At 47.1% G+C, this 27,903-nt stretch overlaps 1 protein-coding gene across 1 annotated transcript in view; it reads left to right on the top strand.

The window, feature by feature from the left end:
* LOC115120925 (mitogen-activated protein kinase kinase kinase kinase 5-like) overlaps positions 1–27,903 on the top strand; it is a 153,738-nt gene that overhangs the window by 110 nt on the left and 125,725 nt on the right. Inside the window, exons 1-3 of the mRNA XM_065025910.1 lie at positions 1–99; positions 495–798; positions 19,622–19,679. The exon at positions 1–99 is cut by the window's left edge and continues 110 nt beyond it. Coding sequence (XP_064881982.1) covers positions 691–798; positions 19,622–19,679 — 166 coding nt within the window. The 5' untranslated portion in view covers positions 1–99; positions 495–690. The remainder of the gene's footprint in view (positions 100–494; positions 799–19,621; positions 19,680–27,903) is intronic.

A 27,903-nucleotide genomic window follows, 5' to 3' on the forward strand; every position in this document is an offset into this window, starting at 1 on the left:
ATTTATATTTTGGAAGAAAGGGATTTTACACCGTAATATTGACAAATTTAACATACGCCTTCTTTCGTATGTGTCATTTATTTATAATGGGAATAAATGGTAAATTCGCCAATCTAACTCCTGTTTTGGATTTTGACTTTCGCTTAGCCAGCTAACCACTTAGCTACTGTAACGTTAGCTTTGGATAACTACCAAAACCTAGTTAAATGATCTAGCTACAGTGTAAGTAGTTAACTTAACTTACTCTCTAACGTTACAGAGGGTTAATCATTGTATTTATATTGGTAAAAGTCAATAATCAATCCATAGTTTCTGCTAACTTTTCCGTAGCTAACTAGTTAGTTTGCCCCAAACTAACGTTTATCCGGACAGACATAAACTATTGTTGCCTTCTTAAATTACTTCTGAAATCATGTTTGTGTCGGTTTGTTTTGTAGCTACCTATTAGCTAGAGGTTTATTAACTATTATTTTCTACTCTTGTCTCAACGGCAGGAAATGGACCAGAAGCCAGACTTGGATGCAACACTTCTGCAGCTTTAGAGAATAAAACAAATGATGACCTCTTGAAGTAACCGTAACGTAACTCCTCGCCGAATGATATACCGACGTGTATTTGCACAAGCCAACGCATTTAAATGTAAAGTGGAGTAGCTAGGTGTTAACTTTTCCAGCCAGTTAGATAGCTGTCATGGATATCTGTTCAAGACCTAGTGGAGAAATTCAAAGAAAAAACCCACAGCAGGATTTCGAGCTCATTCAACGAGTTGGGAGCGGCACATATGGAGACGTATACAAGGTATTTTTTTATATATATTTTTTTCGATCTACCTTCAAACTGAAAGTAGAGCAGTAGCATATTTCTGAATTTTAGATGTGTGTCTTACCAAAAACAAGCTCCACACCTGTTGGAAGACACGAGATCCCTATACCATATCTATGTCCTCTTGAAACCTGGCCAGATGACTCATATTAAGTTGTAAAGATTGTATTGGTCTCCCCCAGGCCCATAGTTAAATTCTCTCTCTCTCTCTCTCTCGATGTGTTTTGCTTTTATGGCCAAGATATGAGTAAAGTTATGCATAGTTGTATGTATGCTCTAGTGTCTACTAACACCTTGATTCAATGGGCAGAACCTTTGTTGTTGTCAGTTTGCCAATAGTAGTTTGTGTTACAGGGGCATTTGCATTTTAGAATGGAGTTGAATGGGAACCACAGGGAATGCTTATCTTCAAATCAAATTTATTTATATAGCCCTTCGTACATCAGCTGATATCTCAAAGTGCTGTACAGAAACCCAGCCTAAAACCCCAAACAGCAAGCAATGCAGGTGTAGAAGCACGGTGGCTTGGAAAAACTCCCTAGAAAGGCCAAAACCTAGGAAGAAACCTAGAGAGGAACCAGGCTATGTGGGGTGGCCAGTCCTCTTCTGGCTGTGCCGGGTGGAGATTATAACAGAACATGGCCAAGATGTTAAAATGTTCATAAATGACCAGCAGGGTCAAATAATAATAATCACAGTAGTTGTCGAGGGTGCAGCAAGTCAGCACCTCTACCGCTCCTGCTGTCTCTAGAGAGTTGAAAACAGCAGGTCTGGGACAGGTAGCACGTCCGGTGAACAGGTCAGGGTTCCATAGCCGCAGGCAGAACAGTTGAAATTGGAGCAGCAGGACGGCCAGGTGGACTGGGGACAGCAAGGAGTCATCATGCCAGGTAGTCCTGAGGCATTGTCCTAGGGCTCAGGTCCTCCGAGAGAAAGAGAGAATTAGAGATGTCATATTTAAATTCACACAGGACACCAGATAAGACAGGAGAAGTACTCCAGATATAATAGACTCACCCTAGCCCCCCGACACAAACTACTGCAGCATAAATACTGGAGGCTGAGACAGGAGGGGTCAGGAGACACTGTGGCCCCATCCGATGATACCCCCGGACAGGGCCAAACAGGCAGGATATAAGCCCACCCACTTTGCCAAAGCACAGCCCCCAAACCACTAGAGGGATATCTTCAACCACCAATTTACCATCCTGAGACAAGGCAGAGTATAGTCCACAAATATCTCCGCCACAGCACAACCCAAGGAGGGGCGCCAACCCAGACAGGAAGATCATGTCAGTGACTCAACCCATTCAAGTGACGCACCCCTCCTAGGGACGGCATGGAAGAGCACCAGTAAGCCAGTGACTCAGCCCCTGTACATTTACATTTAAGTCATTTAGCAGACGCGGGTTAGAGGCAGAGAATCCCAGTGGAAAGAGGGGAACCGGCCAGGCAGAGACAGCAAGGGCGGTTTGTTGCTCCAGAGCCTTTCCGTTCACCTTCACACTCCTGGGCCTGACTACACTCAATCATATGACCCACTGAAGAGATGAGTCTACAGTAAACTCTTAAAGGTTGAGACCGAGTCTGCGTCTCTCACATGGGTAGGCAGACCATTCCATAAAAATTGAGCTTTATAGGAGAAAGCCCTGCCTCCAGCTGTTTGCTTAGAAATTCTAGGGACAATTAGGGGGCCTGCGTCTTGTGACCGTAGCGTACGTGTAGGTATGTACGGCAGGACCAAATCAGAGAGATAGGTAGGAGCAAGCCCATGTAATGCTTTGTAGGTTAGCAGTAAAACCTTGAAATCAGCCCTTGCCTTGACAGGAAGCCAGTGTAGGGAGGCTAGCACTGGAGTAATATCATTTTTTTTTGGTTCTAGTCAGGATTCTAGCAGCCGTATTTAGCACTAACTGAAGTTTATTTAGTGCTTTATCCGGGTAGCCGGAAAGTAGAGCATTGCAGTAGTCTAACCTAGAAGTAACAAAAGCATGGATTCATTTTCTGCATCATTTTTGGACAGAACGTTTCTGATTTTTGCAATGTTACGTAGATGGAAAAAAAGCTGTCCTTGAAACAGTCTTGATATGTTCGTCAAAAGAGAGATCAAGGTCCAGAGTAACGCCGAGGTCCTTCACAGTTTTATTTGAGACGACTGTATAACCATTAAGATTAATTGTCAGATTCAACAGAATATCTCTTTGTTTCTTGGGACCTAGAACAAGCATCTCTTTTTTGTCCGAGTTTTAAAAGTAGAACGTTTGCAGCCATCCACTTCCTTATGTCTGAAACACAGGCTGCTGGCGAGGGCAATTTTGGGGCTTCACCATGTTTCATTGAAATGTACAGCTGTGTGTCATCCGCATAGCAGTGAAAGTTAACATTATGTTTTCTAATGACATCCCCAAGAGGTAAAATATATATATAGTGAAAACAATAGTGGTCCTAAAACGGAACCTTGAGGAACACCGAAATTTACAGTTGATTTGTCAGAGGACAAACCATTCACAGAGACAAACTGATATCTTTCCGACAGATAAGATCTAAACCAGGCCAGAACTTGTCCGTGTAGACCAATTTGGGTTTCCAATCTCTCCAAAAGAATGTGGTGATCGATGGTATCAAAAGCAGCACTAAGGTTTAGGAGCACGAGGACAGAAGGTTGAAGGTTTAGAGGCCAATATTATTTTATCCTTGTGTCAAGGGATATAGTACTAAAACACTTGAGTGTCTCTCTTGATCCTAGGTCCTGGTAGAGTTGTGCAGACTCAGGACAACTGAGCTTTGGAGGAATACGCAAATTTAAAGAGGAGTCCGAAATTTGCTTTCTAATGATCATGATCTTTTCCTCAAAGAAGTTCATGAATTTATTACTGCTGAAGTGAAAGCCATCCTCTCTTGGGGAATGCTGCTTTTTAGTTAGCTTTGCGACAGTATCAAAGATAAATTTAGTATTGTTCTTATTTTCCTCAATTAAGTTGGAAAAATAGAATGATCGAGCAGCAGTAAGGGCTCTTCGGTACTGCACGGTACTGTCTTTCCAAGCTAGTCGTAAGACTTCCAGTTTGGTGTGGCACCATTTCCGTTACAATTTTCTGGAAGCTTGCTTCAGAGCTCGGGTATTTTCTGTGTACCAGGGAGCTAGTTTCTTATGACAAATTGTTTTAGTTTTTAGGGGTGCAACTGCATCTAGGGTATTGCACAGGGTTAAATTTAGTTCCTCAGTTAGGTGGTTAACTGTTTTTTGTCCTCTGACATCCTTGGGTTGGCAGTGGGAGTCTGGAAGAGCATCAATGAATCTTTGGTTTGTCTGAGAATTTATAGCACGACTTTTGATGCTCCTCGTTTGGGGTCTGAGCAGATTATTTGTTGCGATTGCGAACATAATAAAATGGTGGTCCGATAGTCCAGGATTATGAGGAAAAACATTAAGATCCACAACATTTATTCCATGGGACAAAACTAGGTCCAGAGTATGACTGTGACAGTGAGTAGGTCCAGAGACATGTTGGACAAAACCCACTGAGTCGATGATGGCTCCGAAAGCCTTTTGGAGTGGGTCTCTGGACTTTGCCATGTGAATATTAAAATCACCCAAAATTTGAATATTATCTGCTATGACGACAAGGTCCGATAGGAATTCAGGGAACTCAGTGAGGAACGCTGTATATGGCCCAGGAGGCCTGTAAACAGTAGCTATAAAAAGTGATTGAGTAGGCTGCATAGATTCCATGACTAGAAGCTCAAAAGACAAAAAACGTCATTGTTTTTTTTTTGTAAATTGAAATTTGCTATCGTAAATGTTAGCAACACCCCCGCCTTTGCGGGATGCACGGGGGGATATGGTCACTAGTGTGACCAGGAGGTGAGGCCTCATTTAACACAGTTAAATTCATCAGGCTTAAGCCTTCATGACAAAATAAAGTATTAGAGCTGTTTAAACTCTTTGTGCAGCTTAAATGTCAATGGGAAATGTATACCTCTGGCCTCGTTATCAAGCACTTTATTGTATGTGGGCAGGTAATCCTCCTCTCTCCAAGTTGCTTTTGCCTGTTTTGTTTTTTTAGATAGATGACTTGTGACATTTTGTAAAGGCTTTATTTAGACTGGTGAGTCAACTACCAATCAAATGGCTTCAATTTACTGAGTCAACCTTCTGTCCACCACATTATCACTTTAGTGACTTCAGCTTCAGTCATGTAGGATGTATAGCCTCCTTTATGGGCCAGCTTCAGTCATGTAGGATGTATAGCCTCCTTTATGGGCCAGCTTCAGTCATGTAGGATGTATAGCCTCCTTTATGGGCCAGCTTCAGTCATGTAGGATGTATAGCCTCCTTTATGGGCCAGCTTCAGTCATGTAGGATGTATAGCCTCCTTTATGGGCCAGCTTCAGTCATGTAGGATGTATAGCCTCCTTTATGGGCCAGTTTCAGTCATGTAGGATGTATAGCCTCCTTTATGGGCCAGCTTCAGTCATGTAGGATGTATAGCCTCCTTTATGGGCCAGCTTCAGTCATGTAGGATGTATAGCCTCCTTTATGGGCCAGCTTCAGTCATGTAGGATGTATAGCCTCCTTTATGGGCCAGTTTCAGTCATGTCATGTAGGATGTATAGCCTCCTTTATGGGCCAGCTTCAGTCATGTAGGATGTATAGCCTCCTTTATGGGCCAGCTTCAGTCATGTAGGATGTATAGCCTCCTTTATGGGCCAGCTTCAGTCATGTAGGATGTATAGCCTCCTTTATGGGCCAGCTTCAGTCATGTAGGATGCCTCCTTTATGGGCCAGCCTCCTTTATGGGCCAGCTTCAGTCATGTAGGATGTATAGCCTCCTTTATGGGCTTCAGTCATGTAGGATGTTTCTTTATGGGCCAGTCATGTAGGATGTATAGCCTCCTTTATGGGCCAGCTTCAGTCATGTAGGATGTATAGCCTCCTTTATGGGCCAGCTTTCAGTCATGTAGGATGTATAGCCTCCTTTATGGGCCAGCTTCAGTCATGTAGGATGTATAGCCTCCTTTATGGGCCAGTGTCAGTCAGTCATGTAGGATGTATAGCCTCCTTTATGGGCCAGCTTCAGTCATGTAGGATGTATAGCCTCCTTTATGGGCCAGCTTCAGTCATGTAGGATGTATAGCCTCCTTTATGGGCCAGTTTCAGTCATGTAGGATGTATAGCCTCCTTTATGGGCCAGCTTCAGTCATGTAGGATGTATAGCCTCCTTTATGGGCCAGTTTCAGTCATGTAGGATGTATAGCCTCCTTTATGGGCCAGCTTCAGTCATGTAGGATGTATAGCCTCCTTTTATGGGCCAGTTTCAGTCATGTAGGATGTATAGCCTCCTTTATGGGCCAGCTTCAGTCATGTAGGATGTATAGCCTCCTTTATGGGCCAGTTTCAGTCATGTAGGATGTATAGCCTCCTTTATGGGCCAGCTTCAGTCATGTAGGATGTATAGCCTCCTTTATGGGCCAGCTTCAGTCATGTAGGATGTATAGCCTCCTTTATGGGCCAGCTTCAGTCATGTAGGATGTATAGCCTCCTTTATGGGCCAGCTTCAGTCATGTAGGATGTATAGCCTCCTTTATGGGCCAGTTTCAGTCATGTAGGATGTATAGCCTCCTTTATGGGCCAGCTTCAGTCATGTAGGATGTATAGCCTCCTTTATGGGCCAGTTTCAGTCATGTAGGATGTATAGCCCCCTTTATGGGCCAGTTTCAGTCATGTAGGATGTATAGCCTCCTTTATAGGCCAGTTTCAGTCATGTAGGATGTATAGCCTCCTTTATGGGCCAGCTCAAATCAAATCAAATTTTATTTGTCACATACACATGGTTAGCAGATGTTAATGCGAGTGTAGCGAAATGCTTGTGCTTCTAGTTCCGACAATGCAGTGATAACCAACAAGTAATCTAACTAACAATTCCAAAAGTACTGTCTTATACACAGTGTAAGGGGATAAAGAATATGTACATAAGGATATATGAATGAGTGATGGTACAGAGCAGCATACAGTAGATGGTATCGAGTACAGTATATACATATGAGATGAGAATGTAGACAAAGTAAACAAAGTGGCATAGTTAAAGTGGCTAGTGATACATGTATTACATAAGGATGCAGTCGATGATGTAGAGTACAGTATATACGTATGCATATGAGATGAATAATGTAGGGTAAGTAACATTATATAAGGTAGCATTGTTTAAAGTGGCTAGTGATATATTTACAACATTTCCCATCAATTCCCATTATTAAAGTGGCTGGAGTTGGGTCAGTGTCAATGACAGTGTGTTGGCAGCAGCTACTCAATGTTAGTGGTGGCTGTTTAACAGTCTGATGGCCTTGAGATAGAAGCTGTTTTTCAGTCTCTCGGTCCCAGCTTTGATGCACCTGTACTGACCTCGCCTTCTGGATGATAGCTGGGTGAACAGGCAGTGGTTCGGGTGGTTGATGTCCTTGATGATCTTTATGGCCTTCCTGTAACATCGGGTGGTGTAGGTGTCCTGGAGGGCAGGTAGTTTGCCCCGGTGATGCGTTGTGCAGACCTCACTACCCTCTGGAGAGCCTTACGGTTGAGGGCGGAGCAGTTGCCGTACCAGGCGGTGATACAGCCCGCCAGGATGCTCTCGATTGTGCATCTGTAGAAGTTTGTGAGGGCTTTTGGTGACAAGCCGAATTTCTTCAGCCTCCTGAGGTTGAAGAGGCGCTGCTGCGCCTTCTTCACGACGCTGTCAGTGTGAGTGGACCAATTCAGTTTGTCTGTGATGTGTATGCCGAGGAACTTAAAACTTGCTACCCTCTCCACTACTGTTCCATCGATGTGGATAGGGGGTGTTCCCTCTGCTGTTTCCTGAAGTCCACAATCATCTCCTTAGTTTTGTTGACGTTGAGTGTGAGGTTATTTTCCTGACACCACACTCCGAGGGCCCTCACCTCCTCCCTGTAGGCAGTCTCGTCGTTGTTGGTAATCAAGTCTACCACTGTTGTGTCGTCCGCAAACTTGATGATTGAGTTGGAGGCGTGCGTGGCCACGCAGTCGTGGGTGAACAGGGAGTACAGGAGAGGGCTCAGAACGCACCCTTGTGGGGCCCCGTGTTGAGGATCAGCGGGGAGGAGATGTTGTTGCCTACCCTCACCACCTGGGGGCGGCCCGTCAGGAAGTCCAGTACCCAGTTGCACAGGGCGGGGTCGAGACCCAGGGTCTCGAGCTTGATGACGAGCTTGGAGGGTACTATGGTGTTGAATGCCGAGCTGTAGTCGATGAACAGCATTCTCACATAGGTATTCCTCTTGTCCAGGTGGGTTAGGGCAGTGTGCAGTGTGGTTGAGATTGCATCGTCTGTGGACCTATTTGGGCGGTAAGCAAATTGGAGTGGGTCTAGGGTGTCAGGTAGGGTGGAGGTGATATGGTCCTTGACTAGTCTCTCAAAGCACTTCATGATGACGGAAGTGAGTGCTACGGGCGGTAGTCGTTTAGCTCAGTTACCTTAGCTTTCTTGGGAACAGGAACAATGGTGGCCCTCTTGAAGCATGTGGGAACAGCAGACTGGTATAGGGATTGATTGAATATGTCCGTAAACACACCGGCCAGCTGGTCTGCGCATGCTCTGAGGGCGCGGCTGGGGATGCCGTCTGGGCCTGCAGCCTTGCGAGGGTTAACACGTTTAAATGTCTTACTCACCTCGGCTGCAGTGAAGGAGAGACCGCATGTTTTCGTTGCAGGCCGTGTCAGTGGCACTGTATTGTCCTCAAAGCGGGCAAAAAAGTTATTTAGTCTGCCTGGGAGCAAGACATCCTGGTCCGTGACTGGGCTGGGTTTCTTCTTGTAGTCCGTGATTGACTGTAGACCCTGCCACATGCCTCTTGTGTCTGAGCCGTTGAATTGAGATTCTACTTTGTCTCTGTACTGACGCTTAGCTTGTTTAATAGCCTTGCGGAGGGAATAGCTGCACTGTTTGTATTCGGTCATGTTGCCAGACACCTTGCCCTGATTAAAAGCAGTGGTTCGCGCTTTCAGTTTCACGCATTTACATTTAAGTCATTTAGCAGACGCTCTTATCCAGAGCGACTTACAAATTGGTGCATTCACCTTATGACATCCAGTGGAGCAGCCACTTTACAATAGTGCATCTAAATCTTTTATGGGGGGGGGAGAAGGATTACTTTATCCTATCCTAGGTATTCCTTAAAGAGGTGGGGTTTCAGGTGTCTCCGGAAGGTGGTGATTGACTCCGCTGTCCTGGCGTCGTGAGGGAGTTTGTTCCACCATTGGGGGGCCAGAGCAGCGAACAGTTTGGACTGGGCTGAGCGGGAACTGTACTTCCTCAGTGGTAGGGAGGCGAGCAGGCCAGAGGTGGATGAACGCAGTGCACTTGTTTGGGTGTAGGGCCTGATCAGAGCCTGGAGGTACTGAGGTGCCGTTCCCCTCACAGCTCCGTAGGCAAGCACCATGGTCTTGTAGCGGATGCGAGCTTCAACTGGAAGCCAGTGGAGAGAGCGGAGGAGCGGGGTGACGTGAGAGAACTTGGGAAGGTTGAACACCAGACGGGCTGCGGCGTTCTGGATGAGTTGTAGGGGTTTAATGGCACAGGCAGGGAGCCCAGCCAACAGCGAGTTGCAGTAATCCAGACGGGAGATGACAAGTGCCTGGATTAGGACCTGCGCCGCTTCCTGTGTGAGGCAGGGTCGTACTCTGCGGATGTTGTAGAGCATGAACCTACAGGAACGGGCCACCGCCTTGATGTTAGTTGAGAACGACAGGGTGTTGTCCAGGATCACGCCAAGGTTCTTAGCGCTCTGGGAGGAGGACACAGTGGAGTTGTCAACCGTGATGGCGAGATCATGGAACGGGCAGTCCTTCCCCGGGAGGAAGAGCAGCTCCGTCTTGCCGAGGTTCAGCTTGAGGTGGTGATCCGTCATCCACACTGATATGTCTGCCAGACATGCAGAGATGCGATTCGCCACCTGGTCATCAGAAGGGGGAAAGGAGAAGATTAATTGTGTGTCGTCTGCATAGCAATGATAGGAGAGATCATGTGAGGTTATGACAGAGCCAAGTGACTTGGTGTATAGCGAGAATAGGAGAGGGCCTAGAACAGAGCCCTGGGGGACACCAGTGGTGAGAGCACGTGTTGAGGAGACGGATTCTCGCCACGCCACCTGGTAGGAGCGACCTGTCAGGTAGGACGCAATCCAAGCGTGGGCCGCGCCGGAGATGCCCAACTCGGAGAGGAGGATCTGATGGTTCACAGTATCGAAGGCAGCCGATAGGTCTAGAAGGATGAGAGCAGAGGAGAGAGAGTTAGCTTTAGCAGTGCGGAGCGTCTCCGTGATACAGAGAAGAGCAGTCTCAGTTGAATGACTAGTCTTGAAACCTGACTGATTTGGATCAAGAAGGTCATTCTGAGAGAGATAGCGGGAGAGCTGGCCAAGGACGGCACGTTCAAGAGTTTTGGAGAGAAAAGAAAGAAGGGATACTGGTCTGTAGTTGTTGACATCGGAGGGATCGAGTGTAGGTTTTTTCAGAAGGGGTTCAACTCTCGCTCTCTTGAAGACGGAAGGGACGTAGCCAGCGGTCAGGGATGAGTTGATGAGCGAGGTGAGGTAAGGGAGAAGGTCTCCGGAAATGGTCTGGAGAAGAGAGGAGGGGATAGGGTCAAGCGGGCAGGTTGTTGGGCGGCCGGCCGTCACAAGACGCAAGATTTCATCTGGAGAGAGAGGGGAGAAAGAGGTCAGAGCACAGGGTAGGGCAGTGTGAGCAGAACCAGCGGTGTCGTTTGACTTAGCAAACGAGGATCGGATGTCGTCGACCTTCTTTTCAAAATGGTTGACGAAGTCATCTGCAGAGAGGGAGGAGGGAGGAGGGGGGAGGGGAGGAGGATTCAGGAGGGAGGAGAAGGTGGCAAAGAGCTTCCTAGGGTTAGAGGCAGATGCTTGGAATTTAGAGTGGTAGAAAGTGGCTTTAGCAGCAGCGACAGAAGAGGAAAATGTAGAGAGGAAGGAGTGAAAGGATGCCAGGTCCGCAGGGAGGCGAAGTTTTCCTCCATTTCCGCTCGGCTGCCCGGAGCCCTGTTCTGTGAGCTCGCAATGAGTCGTCGAGCCACGGAGCGGGAGGGGAGGACCGAGCCGGCCTGGAGGATAGGGGACATAGAGAGTCAAAGGATGCAGAAAGGGAGGAGAGGAGGGTTGAGGAGGCAGAATCAGGAGATAGGTTGGAGAAGGTTTGAGCAGAGGGAAGAGATGATAGGATGGAAGAGGAGAGAGTAGGGGGGAGAGAGAGCGAAGGTTGGGACGGCGCGATACCATCCGAGTAGGGGCAGTGTGGGAAGTGTTGGATGAGAGCGAGAGGGAAAAGGATACAAGGTAGTGGTCGGAGACTTGGAGGGGAGTTGCAATGAGGTTAGTGGAAGAACAGCATCTAGTAAAGATGAGGTCGAGCGTATTGCCTGCCTTGTGAGTAGGGGGGAAGGTGAGAGGGAGAGGTCAAAAGAGGAGAGGAGTGGAAAGAAGGAGGCAGAGAGGAATGAGTCAAAGGTAGACGTGGGGAGGTTAAAGTCGCCCAGAACTGTGAGAGGTGAGCCGTCCTCAGGAAAGGAGCTTATCAAGGCATCAAGCTCATTGATGAACTCTCCGAGGGAACCTGGAGGGCGATAAATGATAAGGATGTTAAGCTTGAAAGGGCTGGTAACTGTGACAGCATGGAATTCAAAGGAGGCGATAGACAGATGGGTAAGGGGAGAAAGAGAGAATGACCACTTGGGAGAGATGAGGATCCCGGTGCCACCACCCCGCTGACCAGAAGCTCTCGGGTGTGCGAGAACACGTGGGCAGACGAAGAGAGAGCAGTAGGAGTAGCAGTGTTGTCTGTGGTGATCCATGTTTCCGTCAGTGCCAAGAAGTCGAGGGACTGGAGGGAGGCATAGGCTGAGATGAACTCTGCCTTGTTGGCCGCAGATCGGCAGTTCCAGAGGCTACCGGAGACCTGGAACTCCACGTGGGTCGTGCGCGCTGGGACCACCAGATTAGGGTGGCCGTGGCCACGCGGTGTGGAGCGTTTGTATGGTCTGTGCAGAGAGGAGAGAACAGGGATAGACAGACACATAGTTGACAGGCTACAGAAGAGGCTACGCTAATGCAAAGGAGATTGGAATGACAAGTGGACTACACGTCTCGAATGTTCAGAAAGTTAGGCTTACGTAGCAAGAATCTTATTGACTAAAATGATTAAAAATGATACAGTACTGCTGAAGTAGGCTAGCTGGCAGTGGCTGCGTTGTTGACTTTGTAGGCTAGCTGGCAGTGGCTGCGTTGTTGATTCGGGGCCAGCTGGCTAGCTAGCAGTGTTGATTACGTTACGTTGCGTTAAAAGAACGACAATAGCTGGCTAGGTAACCTAGAAAATCGCTCTAGACTACACAATTATCTTTGATACAGAGACGGCTATGTAGCTAGCTATGTAGCTAGCTACGATCAAACAAATCAAACCGTTGTACTGTAATGAAATGAAATGAAAATGTGATACTACCTGTGGAGCGAGGCGGAATGCGACCGGGTTGTTAAGTTCTATTCGGTAGACGTTGGCTAGCTGTTGGCTAGCTAGCAGTGTCTCCTACGTTAAGGACGACAAATAGCTGGCTAGCTAACCTCGGTAAATTAAGATAATCACTCTAAAACTACACACTCTAAACTACACAATTATCTTGGATACGAAGACAGCAAAGACAACTATGTAGCTAGCTAACACTACACTAATCAAGTCGTTCAGTTGAGGGTAATAGTTACTACAGTGCTGCTATACGGTAGACGGTGGACGTTAGCTAGCTGGCTAGCTGCTGGGCAGATAGCAGTGTAGGCTACGTTAGGACGACGAAATACGATAATTACGCAATTATCTTTGATACAAAGACGGCTATGTAGCTAGCTAAGAAGAAATTGCTAAGATTAGACAAATCAAACCATTGTACTATAATGAAATGTAATGAAATGTAATGAAAAGTTATACTACCTGCAGACCGAAGTGCGTATGCGACTGCTCGCTCCAACCCGGAAGTAACCACGCGAATGCTGCCATCAATCCACGGTTTCTGGTTAGGGAATGTTTTTATCGTTGCTATGGGAACGACATCTTCAACGCACGTTCTAATGAACTCGCACACCGAATCAGCGTATTCGTCAATATTTTTATCTGACGCAATACGAAACATGTCCCAGTCCACGTGATGGAAGCAGTCTTGGAGTGTGGAGTCACCTTGGTCTGACCAGCGTTGGACAGACCTCAGCGTGGGAGCCTCTTGTTTAAGTTTCTGCCTGTAGGCAGGGATCAACAAAATGGAGTCGTGGTCAGCTTTTCCGAAAGGGGGGCGGGGCAGGGCCTTATATGCGTCGCGGAAGTTAGAGTAACAATGATCCAAGGTTTTACCACCCCTGGTTGCGCAATCGAAATGCTGATAAAATTTAGGGAGTCTTGTTTTCAGATTAGCTTTGTTAAAATCCCCAGCTACAATGAATGCAGCCTCCGGATAAATGGTTTCCAGTTTGCAAAGAGTTAAATAAAGTTCGTTCAGAGCCATCGATGTGTCTGCTTGGGGGATATATACGGCTGTGATTATAATCGAAGAGAATTCTCTTGGAAGATAATGCGGTCTACATTTGATTGTGAGGAATTCTAAATCAGGTGAACAGAAGGATTTGAGTTCCTGTATGTTTCCTTCATCACACCATGTCTCGTTAGTCATGAGGCATACGCCCCCGCCACTCTTCTTACCAGAAAGATGTTTGTTTCTGTCGGCGCGATGCGTGGAGAAACCCGTTGGCTGCACCGCATCGGATAGCGTCTTCCCAGTAAGCCATGTTTCCGTGAAGCAGAGAACGTTGCAGTCTCTGATGTCCCTCTGGAATGCTACCCTTGCTCGGATTTCATCAACCTTGTTGTCAAGAGACTGGACATTGGCAAGAAGAATGCTGGGGAGTGGTGCGCGATGTGCCCTTGTCCTGAGTCTGACCAGAAGACCGCTACGTTTCCCTCTTTTTCGGAGTCATTTCCTTGGGTCGCTGCATGCGATCCATTCCGTTGTCCTGTTTGTAAGGCAGAACACAGGATCCGCGTCGCGGAAAACATATTCTTGGTCGTACTGATGGTGAGTTGACGCTGATCTTATATTCAGTAGTTCTTCTCGACTGTATGTAATGAAACCTAAGATGACCTGGGGTACTAATGTAAGAAATAACACGTAAAATAACAAAAAACTGCATAGTTTCCTAGGAACGCGAAGCGAGGCGGCCATCTCTGTCGGCAGCTTCAGTCATGTAGGATGTATAGCCTCCTTTATGGTCCAGCTTCAGTCATGTAGGATTGTATAGCCTCCTTTATGGGCCAGTTTCAGCCATGTAGGATGTATAGCCTCCTTTATGGGCCAGTTTCAGTCATGTAGGATGTATAGCCTCCTTTATGGGCCAGCTTCAGTCATGTAGGATGTATAGCCTCCTTTATGGTCCAGCTTCAGTCATGTAGGATTGTATAGCCTCCTTTATGGGCCAGTTTCAGCCATGTAGGATGTATAGCCCCCTTTATGGGCCAGTTTCAGTCATGTAGGATGTATAGCCTCCTTTATGGGCCAGCTTCAGTCATGTAGGATGTATAGCCTCCTTTATGGGCCAGTTTCAGCCATGTAGGATTTATAGCCCCCTTTATGGGCCAGTTTCAGTCATGTAGGATGTATAGCCTCCTTTATGGGCCAGCTTCAGTCATGTAGGATGTATAGCCTCCTTTATGGGCCAGCTTCAGTCATGTAGGATGTATAGCCTCCTTTATGGGCCAGCTTCAGTCATGTAGGATGTTTGATGGTTTTTCATGTGTTGAAGTGGTTAGAACATTGCCAAGTTGTTCTGTACAATCATTCTATGATGGCGATAAAACAGGGTACTGTTTCATCTGTGAAGGAGGAATCCGATGAAACGGTACCCTGCTTTAACTGTGGAGGAGGAATCCGATGAAACGGTACCCTGCTTTAACTGTGGAGGAGGAATCCGATGAAACGGTACCCTGCTTTAACTGTGAAGGAGGAATCCGATGAAACAGTACCCTGCTTTAACTGTGAAGGAGGAATCCGATGAAACGGTACCCTGCTTTATCTGTGGAGGAGGAATCCGATGAAACGGTACCCTGCTTTAACTGTGAAGGAGGAATCCGATGAAACGGTACCCTGCTTTAACTGTGAAGGAGGAATCCGATGAAACGGTACCCTGCTTTAACTGTGAAGGAGGAATCCGATGAAACGGTGCCCTATTTTATCTGTGAAGGAGGAATCCGATGGGCTTTCTGTCCAGACAGTTAAAGGAGTTACCTGCCTCGTAACATTGTCTCTCTGAATAGTAACATTGTCTCTCTGAATAGTAACATTGGCTCTCTGAATAGTAACATTGGCTCTCTGAATAGTAACATTGGCTCTCTAAATAGTAACATTGGCTATCTGAATAGTAACATTGACTCTGAATAGTAACATTGACTCTCTGAATAGTAACATTGGCTCTCTGAATAGTAACATTGGCTCTCTGAATAGTAACATTGGCTCTCTGAATAGTAACATTGACTCTCTGAATAGTAACATTGGCTCTCTGAATAGTAACATTGGCTCTCTGAATAGTAACATTGACTCTCTGAATAGTAACATTGGCTCTCTGAATAGTAACATTGACTCTCTGAATAGTAACATTGGCTCTCTGAATAGTAACATTGGCTCTCTGAATAGTAACATTGGCTCTCTGAATAGTAACATTGGCTCTCTGAATAGCAACATTGGCTCTCTGAATAGCAACATTGGCTCTCTGAATAGCAACATTGGCTCTCTGAATAGCAACATTGGCTCTCTGAATAGTAACATTGGCTCTGAATAGTAACATTGACTCTCTGAATAGTAACATTGACTCTCTGAATAGTAACATTGGCTCTCTGAATAGCAACATTGGCTCTCTGAATAGTAACATTGACTCTCTGAATAGTAACATTGGCTCTCTGAATAGCAACATTGGCTCTCTGAATAGCAACATTGGCTCTCTGAATAGTAACATTGGCTCTCTGAATAGTAACATTGGCTCTCTGAATAGTAACATTGGCTCTCTGAATAGCAACATTGGCTCTCTGAATAGCAACATTGGCTCTCTGAATAGCAACATTGGCTCTCTGAATAGTAACATTGGCTCTGAATAGTAACATTGACTCTCTGAATAGTAACATTGACTCTCTGAATAGTAACATTGGCTCTCTGAATAGCAACATTGGCTCTCTGAATAGTAACATTGACTCTCTGAATAGTAACATTGACTCTCTGAATAGTAACATTGGCTCTCTGAATAGCAACATTGGCTCTCTGAATAGTAACATTGGCTCTCTGAATAGTAACATTGGCTCTCTGAATAGTAACATTGGCTCTCTGAATAGTAACATTGTCTCTGAATAGTAACATTGACTCTCTGAATAGTAACATTGGCTCTCTGAATAGTAACATTGGCTCTCTGAATAGTAACATTGGCTCTCTGAATAGTAACATTGGCTCTCTGAATAGTAACATTGACTCTGAATAGCAACATTGGCTCTCTGAATAGTAACATTGACTCTCTGATAGTCTGCTATTCTAATGAGGAGTTATTGTAGTCCCCCCCCCTCACTGTGGACAGCATCTGCAACCCCGTAGGAACCATGTGATAAAGCATCGTGCTGTTACAGCCTACCTCTGTCTGATGTAACGTGTGGTGAAAGTTAGATGGTTTACCATTACCAAGGGAAGGGAGAGCGACAGACGATCCAGCTTCAATTTCCCCCATTTGTCCTGGCAGAGTTCTGGGACGCTCCCAAGTCCCTGTGTTTTTGTGTTCCCTTAAAGCAACAACACATTTTGAATGTCTCGGGGAATTGGATTGAATTTCACTACACACTACATATCTGCTAAATATTTATGTGTGTGTAACCAATAAAATGTGATTTGGAGTATAACAAAGTAGACACTTCCCTGTCTGTCTCCAAGGTCCAATTCAGGATCACAGACAGTTGTGTTCATGTTTTGTTTATTTTTTTATATCCATTTGCTATGGATGACTAGGCTACCAATTTGATCCGGTCGAAGCAGCCCGTCTGTCGAACCCTTGCCTCACAAAGCAATCTTTGGCAGGCCACTCCCACCACAGACACAGGCGGCCGAGGCAGGCCGCTCCCACCACAGACACAGGCGGCCGAGGCAGGCCGCTCCCACCACAGACACAGGCGGCCGAGGCAGGCCACTCCCACCACAGACACAGGCGGCCGAGGCAGGCCACTCCCACCACAGACACAGGCGGCCGAGGCAGGCCACTCCCACCACAGACACAGGCGGCCGAGGCAGGCCACTCCCACCACAGACACAGGCGGCCGAGGCAGGCCACTCCCACCACAGACACAGGCGGCCGAGGCAGGCCACTCCCACCACAGACACAGGCGGCCGAGGCAGGCCACTCCCACCACAGACACAGGCGGCCGAGGCAGGCCGCTGGTGGAATGCAGTGCCCTGGTATTCTCCCAGAGAGCCATGAACACAATCCCTGGGCCGAGTCCGACATGACACTCTATTTCTGATCTCTGGCAGTCCCACCCCAGACACAGTCCCACCCCAGACACAGTCCCACCCCAGACACAGTCCCACCCCAGACACAGTCCCACCCCAGATACAGTCCCAGACACAGTCCTACCCCAGACACAGTCCCAGATACAGTCCCAGATACAGTCCCAGACACAGTCCCACCCCAGACACAGTCCCACCCCAGATACAGTCCCAGACACAGTCCCACCCCAGACACAGTCCCAGACACAGTCCCACCCCAGACACAGTCCCACCCCAGATACAGTCCCAGACACAGTCCCACCCCAGACACAGTCCCAGACACAGTCCCAGACACAGTCCCACCCCAGACACAGTCCCAGTCCAGACACAGTCCCACCCCAGACACAGTCCCAGACGCAGTCCCAGACACAGTCCCAGACACAGTCCCACCCCAGACACAGTCCCACCCCAGACACAGTCCCACCCCAGACACAATCCCAGACACAGTCCCAGTCCCAGACACAGTCCCACCCCAGACACAGTCCCAGACACAGTCCCACTCCAGACACAGTCCCAGACACAGTCCCACCCCAGACACAGTCCCAGACACAGTCCCACCCCAGACACAGACACAGTCCCACCCCAGACCGAAGCAGGACTGTGGCAGAGGGAAATATGATCAGGTCCTTGTCTAAACATGAGCCCAGAATGGGAGTGTTCTGTGCTGCACTGACAGCAGAAATATTTCAGATTAGACAGATCCTCCCCATGTTGTTTTGGTCTGCTGCAGTGCAGAGAAAGTTTTTACAAACGTCTGAAACCCGAGTGAGGAATCAACGAGGAAGTAAGCCCATGGAGCTTGATTTTGATTGGTTGTTTTATAACTCAGCTCTTGCCTCTCTCTTTTGAGTAACATTTTTCTAATATTTCATCCAGGGAAATGAAGAATAACCCGCTAGCCAGAGGCTAGTACTTTTCAGTAGAAAAAATGTGTCCTTCTAGCCTGCCAGATTGTGACATTTTTGTGCTTTCTAATAGTACAAATTTTGGAGCCGGGCTAGTAACATTGCAAAGATTTGACTGGTTTATGCGGTAATAGTGCAGTGATTGGTCAGGTTTATGCGGTAATAGTGCAGTGATTGGTCAGGTGTTATAAACCCTTGCATAATATGTGGAGTTGTTGATCTGGCTAAATATGTTGCAAATCGCAAAATCCTGGAGGGACTGAGTAATGAAGATGAAACCAACAATACTGATTGTTGTAATTTGCAAACTTTAGAGATAGATCTATTCATTGTGTGGCAGTAAAGTGTGTGGCGATGGTAGAGCACGGTGCCCTGTAGAGCTGATGGTAGAGCACGGTGCCCTGTAGAGCCGATGGTAGAGCACGGTGCCCTGTAGAGCCGATGGTAGAGCACGGTGCCCTGTAGAGCCGATGGTAGAGCACGGTGCCCTGTAGAGCCGATGGTAGAGCACGGTGCCCTGTAGAGCCGATGGTAGAGCACGGTGCCCTGTAGAGCCGATGGTAGAGCACGGTGCCCTGTAGAGCACGGTGCCCTGTAGAGCCGATGGTAGAGCACGGTGCCCTGTAGAGCACGGTGCTCTGTAGAGCCGATGGTAGAGCACGGTGCCCTGTAGAGACAGGACCATGGTGCGGTGTGTGGCGGTCACTGGACAGGACATGGCTCAATTAGTAGAGCACGGTGCCCTGTAGAGCCGATGGTAGAGCACGGTGCCCTGTAGAGCCGATGGTAGAGCACGGTGCCCTGTAGAGCCGATGGTAGAGCACGGTGCCCTGTAGAGCCGATGGTAGAGCACGGTGCCCTGTAGAGCCGATGGTAGAGCACGGTGCCCTGTAGAGCCGATGGTAGAGCACGGTGCCCTGTAGAGCCGATGGTAGAGCACGGTGCCCTGTAGAGCACGGTGCCCTGTAGAGCACGGTGCTCTGTAGAGCCGATGGTAGAGCACGGTGCCCTGTAGAGCACGGTGCCCTGTAGAGCCGATGGTAGAGCACGGTGCCCTGTAGAGCACGGTGCCCTGTAGAGCCGATGGTAGAGCACGGTGCACTGTAGAGCACGGTGCCCTGTAGAGCCGATGGTAGAGCACGGTGCCCTGTAGAGCACGGTGCCCTGTAGAACACGGTACCCTGTAGAACACGGTACTTGCAATACCAGGATAGTGACTGGCTCCCCAAGCAGTGTTCTAAAATGTTTTATTCTCTCTTTCAGGCTCGAAACATCCAAACGGGAGAGCTTGCTGCTGTTAAGATTATTAAACTGGAGCCAGGTGAGTTGGATATAACTACATATATATATATATATATATATATATATGATATAATTCCTCTTTCTACTTATCAATGAAACATACTCACTCATTGACAATTTCTAACTAAAGAGGACGGTTAGCATGTAATGTTGCAACCCAGATTTAAGGGAGAACAATGTTACCATAAGACTGAGTGTAGGTGAGCAGCCATTTTGACAAAAAAAACATAACATAATCTGGAATTGTCTGTTAAAACCATTTAAACCCTGATGTGTTGGAAGTGAGTTCTTTATACCTTAAACCTGTTGTAAAACTGGTCTGCAGAAGCCATGGGATTCATGTAGTTTTGTAAAATGGGAGGAAAATAAATGTTTGAGGTCTCCGTGGGTCTTGGACTGGCCGTTTCACTGTGATCCAGATTAGAGGGATTACCACCAGAGGACCTGTTGTGCCTCCAGCCAGATAAACACCAGCTGATGAACTAACCTAATCACTCTGATGTAAAGAAGAGGGGGGTCCCTACTGGGTGGTTCCTCCAACGGTGGTCGTTGGTGTGACAGGGACCGTAGGAGTTGGCTAGACAGCACAAACAGATGTGGCACCAGGCAAGGTGTTTCCTCGTCCTCATACTTATGTTGATGACGGGTTTCTCTCTCTCTTTTTAGAGTTGGTTTTTAGACTAACATTTTAATCCTAAAAGTTGAATGGAAATGAAGGATGTGTGTTGTGTGTCTTTTTCTGTTGCATCTTATAACATGTTAACTCACGCTTCGTGGTTCAACTCCATAGTAAAAGCCAAGGGAAAAATTCCCTCCTGATTCTGATCCCTTTTTTTCTCCACCATCTTTCACCACCAGAGATCCGTAGATAGGATGCATCCCAAATGCAACCCTAATTCCCTACACAGTGCACTACTTTTGACCAGGGCCCAAGTAATGCACCATGGTCGGGAATAGGGTGTCTAGTGAAGCAACCATAAGCAGGGCTTGATATTCAGGTAAATTTGCAAGTCGCACACCGGGCTAGTGCCAACGAAAATTTGGGGAGGGTGTAGTTGCCCTTTTAATTTCTTTAATTTAAAAAAAAATTGTGCACTTAGCAAGAGTGTTTGGTTAGCGTTGTTTCTGTGGTGTACAGTGTAGCCTACATGTGATGGCAGAGTTGTAAACACGAATGCCAAGCCCATTTCATACAAATCATCGTCATAGTGTCATTCTACCAGGTAGGTCTACTTTGCGGTGAATATTTAACACTGGGACGTTTTTTGGGGTTAAATCTTTATTCGAATGGCACATGACTGAATTGCGCGTCGCTTTAAAAAAAAAATACCTGGTTTGCGTACCCATTGTTGCCTCAGTTTGCATTTCCTGGTAGATATCGTCAGTTGAAATGTCTTTCCTGCCCTACTTGCTATTGATGTCATTCTTCTGGAAGCCGCTCCATACATCAACCAGTTGAGCGCTGCCCAAAGATATTCCGCTTAAACTAGGGCTGTGTGCTGCCCAAAGATATTCCACTTAAACTAGGGCTGTGTGCTGCCCAAAGATATTCCACTTAAACTAGGGCTGTGTGCTGCCCAAAGATATCCCACTTAAACTAGGGCTGTGTGCTGCCCAAAGATATTCCGCTTAAACTAGGGCTGTGTGCTGCCCAAAGATATTCCACTTAAACTAGGGCTGTGTGCTGCCCAAAGATATTCCACTTAAACTAGGGCTGTGTGCTGCCCAAAGATATTCCACTTAAACTAGGGCTGTGTGCTGCCCAAAGATATCCCACTTAAACTAGGGCTGTGTGCTGCCCAAAGATATTCCGCTTAAACTAGGGCTGTGTGCTGCCCAAAGATATTCCACTTAAACTAGGGCTGTGTGCTGCCCAAAGATATTCCACTTAAACTAGGGCTGTGTGCTGCCCAAAGATATTCCACTTAAACTAGGGCTGTGTGCTGCCCAAAGATATCCCACTTAAACTAGGGCTGTGTGCTGCCCAAAGATATTCCACTTAAACTAGGGCTGTGTGCTGCCCAAAGATATTCCACTTAAACTAGGGCTGTGTGTGGCCCAAAGATATTCCACTTAAACTAGGGCTGCGTGCTGCCCAGAGATATTCCACTTAAACTAGGGCTGCGTGCTGCCCAAAGATATTCCACTTAATCTAGGGCTGCGTGCTGCCCAGAGATATTCCACTTAAACTAGGGCTGCGTGCTGCCCAGAGATATTCCACTTAAACTAGGGCTGCGTGCTGCCCAGAGATATTCCACTTAAACTAGGGCTGCGTGCTGCCCAGAGATATTCCACTTAAACTAGGGCTGCGTGCTGCCCAAAGATATTCCACTTAAACTAGGGCTGCGTGCTGCCCAGAGATATTCCACTTAAACTAGGGCTGCGTGCTGCCCAGAGATATTCCACTTAAACTAGGGCTGCGTGCTGCCCAGAGATATTCCACTTAAACTAGGGCTGTGTGCTGCCCAAAGATATTCCACTTAAACTAGGGCTGTGTGCTGCCCAAAGATATTCCACTTAAACTAGGGCTGTGCATAACAGCTTCGGGAATTCGGCTTTTACATTTTTATTGCATGTCTGTAGCCCTGGGAGAGAAGTACCTTACCGGACCGTGGTCGTCTGTTAGGAGGAGGAGGACCGTGGTCGTCTGTTAGGAGGAGGAGGACCGTGGTCATCTGTTAGGAGGAGGACCGTGGTCATCTGTTAGGAGGAGGACCGTGGTCGTCTGTTAGGAGGAGGACCGTGGTCGTCTGTTAGGAGGAGGACCGTGGTCGTCTGTTAGGAGGAGGACCGTGGTCGTCTGTTAGGAGGAGGACCGTGGTCGTCTGTTAGGAGGAGGACCGTGGTCGTCTGTTAGGAGGAGGACCGTGGTGTCTGGGAGGAGGACCGTGGTCGTCTGTTAGGAGGAGGACCGTGGTCGTCTGTTAGGAGGAGGACCGTGGTCGTCTGTTAGGAGGAGGACCGTGGTCGCGGGTCTGTTAGGAGGAGGACCGTGGTCGTCTGTTAGGAGGAGGACCGTGGTCGTCTGTTAGGAGGAGGACCGTGGTCGTCTGTTAGGAGGAGGACCGTGGTCGTCTGTTAGGAGGAGGACCGTGGTCGTCTGTTAGGAGGAGGACCGTGGTCGTCTGTTAGGGGGAGGACCGTGGTCGTCTGTTAGGGGGAGGACCGTGGTCGTCTGTTAGGGGGAGGACCGTGGTCGTCTGTTAGGGGGAGGACCGTGGTCGTCTGTTAGGGGGAGGACCGTGGTCGTCTGTTAGGGGGAGGACCGTGGTCGTCTGTTAGGGGGAGGACCGTGGTCGTCTGTTAGGGGGAGGACCGTGGTCGTCTGTTAGGGGGAGGACCGTGGTCGTCTGTTAGGGGGAGGACCGTGGTCGTCTGTTAGGAGGAGGACCAGACCGTGGTCATCTGTTATGCGGAAGTACAATAGCTCTGGTCCAGTTTTTCTCAAGTACTCTTAAACTGTTCCTACTAAATGACCCTCTAATTACTCAAGTTGCTTTTGTTTACATTGTGAACATAGTCAATGTAGCTAGCTAGAGTTTGTGCTAGCTAGTAGCTTCTTGACTTTTTCAAATGTATTTTTTTAACTTTTTATTTAACTGGGCAAGTCAGTTAAGAACAAATTCTTATTTTCAATGACGGCCTACCGGGAAACAGTGGGTTAACTGCCTTGTTCAGGGGCAGAAAGACAGATTTTTACCTTGTCTGCCTTTCAGTTACAAGTCCAACTCTCTAACCACTAACTACCTGCTGGTTACTAGTCCAACGCTCTAACCACTAGGCTACCTGCTGGTTACTAGTCCAACACTCTAACCACTAGGCTACCTGCCGGTTACTAGTCCAACACTCTAACCACTAGGCTACTCTGCCGCCCCTCCACTCTAACCACTAGGCTACCTGCTGGTTACTTGTCCAACGCTCTAACCACTAGGCTACCTGCTGGTTACTAGTCCAACACTCTAACCACTAGGCTACCTGCCGGTTACTAGTCCAACACTCTAACCACTAGGCTACTCTGCCGCCCCTCCACTCTAACCACTAGGCTACCTGCTGGTTACTTGTCCAACGCTCTAACCACTAGGCTACCTGCCGGTTACTAGTCCAACACTCTAACCACTAGGCTACCTGCTGGTTACTAGTCCAACACTCTAACCACTAGGCTACCTGCCGGTTACTAGTCCAACACTCTAACCACTAGGCTACCTGCCGGTTACTAGTCCAACTCTCTAACCACTAGTCTACCTGCTGGTTACTAGTCCAACACTCTAACCACTAGTCTACCTGCTGGTTACTAGTCCAACACTCTAACCACTAGGCTACCTGCCGGTTACTATTCCAACTCTCTAACCACTAGTCTACCTGCTGGTTACTAGTCCAACACTCTAACCACTAGGCTACATGCCGCCCCAAACACCCCAAACACTGTCTGACTTCATAAATCTTAGTACAATAACCAGTGGAGGCCATATGCAACAAATCTCCTTTTATTTCAGATTGCGTTGCCGTCAAACATTTGACCTCTGCGATTTTGGAGCTTGGATCCTACCGTTGGACATGACATTGATTTCAAAAGGACGCATTTCCCTCAGCGGCTGATGTCTGCCGGCAACATCACCCCGGCAACATCACCCCGGCAACATCACCCTGGCAACATGTGGCAGAGCCATTACCACGTGGAGTCTTGTGGTTTGTTATTGTTACTTAAAAAAAAAAAAATCTAGATTCAATAAAAATAATTCTTAACTGCATTGTTGGTTAAAGGCTTGTAAGTAAGCATTTCACGCTAAGGTTGTATTTGGCTCATGTGACAAATACAATTTGATTTGGAGCTGAAGCAGTGGGTCACAGTCGCTCACAAGGCCGCGGCCAACGAGAGTAAGAGGACCATTAAAGCTGTTGACTTTCGCAAGCCGGCAACAACTTGGCTTTGAAGTCGACACCGTGCCATCGACACGGCCCGCTACCAGAGACGGTGGGCTCTCCTTCTCCGTGGCCGACCAAAGAAAAACATTTAAACGTGTTAACCCTCGCAAGGCTGCCGGGCCAGACCTCATCCCCAGCCGCGTCCTCCGAGCATGTGCAGACCAGACGGCTGGAGTGTTAACGGACATATCAAATCTCTCCCTATCCCAGTCTGCTGTCCCCACATGCTTCAAGATGGCCTCCATTGTTCCAGTTCCCAAGAAAGCAAAGGAAACTGAACTATCGCCCCGTAGCACTCACTTCTGTCATCATGAAGTGCTTTGAGAGACTATTCAAGGATCATGTCACCTCCACCCTACCTGACACCCTAGACAAGAGGTATTCAACTTTTACCTGACACCCTGGACAAGAGGTATTCAACTTTTACCTGACACCCTAGACAAGAGGTATTCAACTTTTACCTGACACCCTAGACAAGAGGTATTCAACTTTTACCTGACACCCTAGACAAGAGGTATTCAACTTTTACCTGACACCCTAGACAAGAGGTATTCAACTTTTACCTGACACCCTAGACAAGAGGTATTCAACTTTTCCCTGACACCCTGGACAAGAGGTATTCAACTTTTCCCTGACACCCTGGACAAGAGGTATTCAACTTTTACCTGACACCCTAGACAAGAGGTATTCAACTTTTACCTGACACCTAGACAAGAGGTATTCAACTTTTTACCTGACACCCTAGACAAGAGGTATTCAACTTTTACCTGACACCCTAGACAAGAGGTATTCAACGTTTACCTGACACCCTAGACAAGAGGTATTCAACGTTTACCTGACACCCTAGACAAGAGGTATTCAACGTTTACCTGACACCCTAGACAAGAGGTATTCAACGTTTACCTGACACCCTAGACAAGAGGTATTCAACTTTTACCTGACACCCTAGACAAGAGGTATTCAACGTTTACCTGACACCCTAGACAAGAGGTATTCAACTTTTACCTGACACCCTAGACAATAGGTATTCAACTTTTACCTGACACCCTAGACAAGAGGTATTCAACTTTTACCTGACACCCTAGACAAGAGGTATTCAACTTTTACCTGACACCCTAGACAAGAGGTATTCACCTTTACCTGACACCCTAGACAAGAGGTATTCAACTTTTACCTGACACCCTAGACAAGAGGTATTCAACTTTTACCTGACACCCTAGACAAGAGGTATTCAACTTTTACCTGACACCCTAGACAAGAGGTATTCAACTTTTACCTGACACCCTAGACAAGAGGTATTCAACTTTTACCTGACACCCTAGACAAGAGGTATTCAACTTTTACCTGACACCCTAGACAAGAGGTATTCAACTTTTACCTGACACCCTAGACAAGAGGTATTCAACTTTTACCTGACACCCTAGACAAGAGGTATTCAACTTTTACCTGACACCCTAGACAAGAGGAATTCAACTTTTACCTGACACCCTGGACAAGAGGTATTCAACTTTTACCCTTCGAGGTCCAGAGCTGGTTTTCTGTTCTACCTGATCATTAATTAATTAATTAATTAATACACACACCTGTAGTGCCAGGTCTAAACCACACACACCTGTAGTGCCAGGTCTAAACCAGGAACAATGAAAACAAGCAGCAGAACTGGCTTTGCGGTCCAGAGTTGAGTTTGAGGGCCCTAGACCCACAGCAATTTGCATCCCGCCCCAATAGATCCACGGATGACTCAATCGCCATCGGACTGGACACTGCCCCATCTGGACAAGAGGAATACCAATGTAAGAACACTGTTCATTGACTGCAGCTCAACCTTCAACACCATAGTACCTTCCAAGCTCATCACTAAGCTTGGGGCCCTGGGTCTGAACGCCGCCCTGTGCAACTGGCTCTAGGACTTCCTGACAGGCCGTCCTCAGGTGGTGAAGGTAGGGACCAGCACCTCTGCTGATCCTGAACACAGGGGACTGTGTGGTCACGCATGTCTTCAACTTAAATCATTAAGTGTGTAGATGACACAACAGTGGTAGGCCTGATTACCAACAACAACAACAACGACAGCCTACAGGGAGGAGGTGAGTTGCCCTGGCAGAGGGGAAAATATCCCCAACGCCAACAAAACGCAGGAACTGACTGTGGACTTCGGGAGACTGCACAGGGGGCACGCCAACATCGACGCCTGTAGTAGAGAAGGTGAAAAGCTTTAAGTTCCTTGGCGTACACATCACTGGCAATCTGAAATGGTCCACCAAGACAGACAATGTGGAGCAGGCGCAATGGCGCTTATTCAACTGCTGCAAATGTATTCTACTGAAATCACATACAGTACCAGTCAAAAGTTTGGACACACCTACTCATTCCAGGGAACTAAATTCCACTAATTAACTTTTAACAATGCACACCTATTAATTGAAATGCATTCCAGTTGACTGCCTCATGAAGCTGGTTGAGAGAATGCCAACCAGTGTGCATAGCTACTTTGAAGAATCAAAAATATATTTTTGATTTGTTTAAACAATATTTTGGGGGTGGTTACCTTCCCCAGATCTGTGCCTTGACACAGTCCTGTCTTGGCACTCTACAGACAATTCCTTTGACCCCATGGCTTGGTTTTTGCTCTGACATGCACTGTCAACTGGGGGACCTTTATATAGACAGGTGTGTATCTTTCCAAATCATATCCAATCAATTGAATTTACCACAGGTGGACACCAATGAAGTTGTAGAAACGAGGATGATCGTTGGAAACAGGATGCATCTGAGCTCAATTTCGAATCTCAATGCAAAGGGTCTGAATACTTATGTAAATTAAGTATTGGTTTTTATTTTTTATAAATATGCACAAAAAAACATGTTTCGCCTTTGTCGTTATGGGGGTATTGTGATGGCACTACGGGGTAGTGTGATGTCACTATGGGGTAGTGTGATGTCACTATGGGGTATTGTCTGAAAATTGCTGAGGAAAAATGTTTTATTTGATCAATTTCAGAATAAGGCTGTAACTTCACAAAATGTGGAAAAAGTCAAGGGTTCTGAATACTTTCTGAATACACTATTTACTGTATATTCTCTCCATAATGTCTATACATCCCATCATAACCATATATATTTATACTGAACAAAATTATAAACACAACATGTAAAGTGTTGGTTCCCATTTAGCAAAAATGTGTTTACATCCCTGGTAGTGAGCATTTCTCCTTTGCCAAGATATGCCACACCTGTCAGGTGGATGGATTATCAAGACGCTGATTAAACAGCATGATCATTACACAGGTGCGCCTTGTGCTGGGTGAAAAATAAAAGAC

The sequence above is a fragment of the Oncorhynchus nerka genome, linkage group LG12, assembly GCF_034236695.1.
Source record: "Oncorhynchus nerka isolate Pitt River linkage group LG12, Oner_Uvic_2.0, whole genome shotgun sequence".
NCBI lineage: Eukaryota > Metazoa > Chordata > Actinopteri > Salmoniformes > Salmonidae > Oncorhynchus > Oncorhynchus nerka.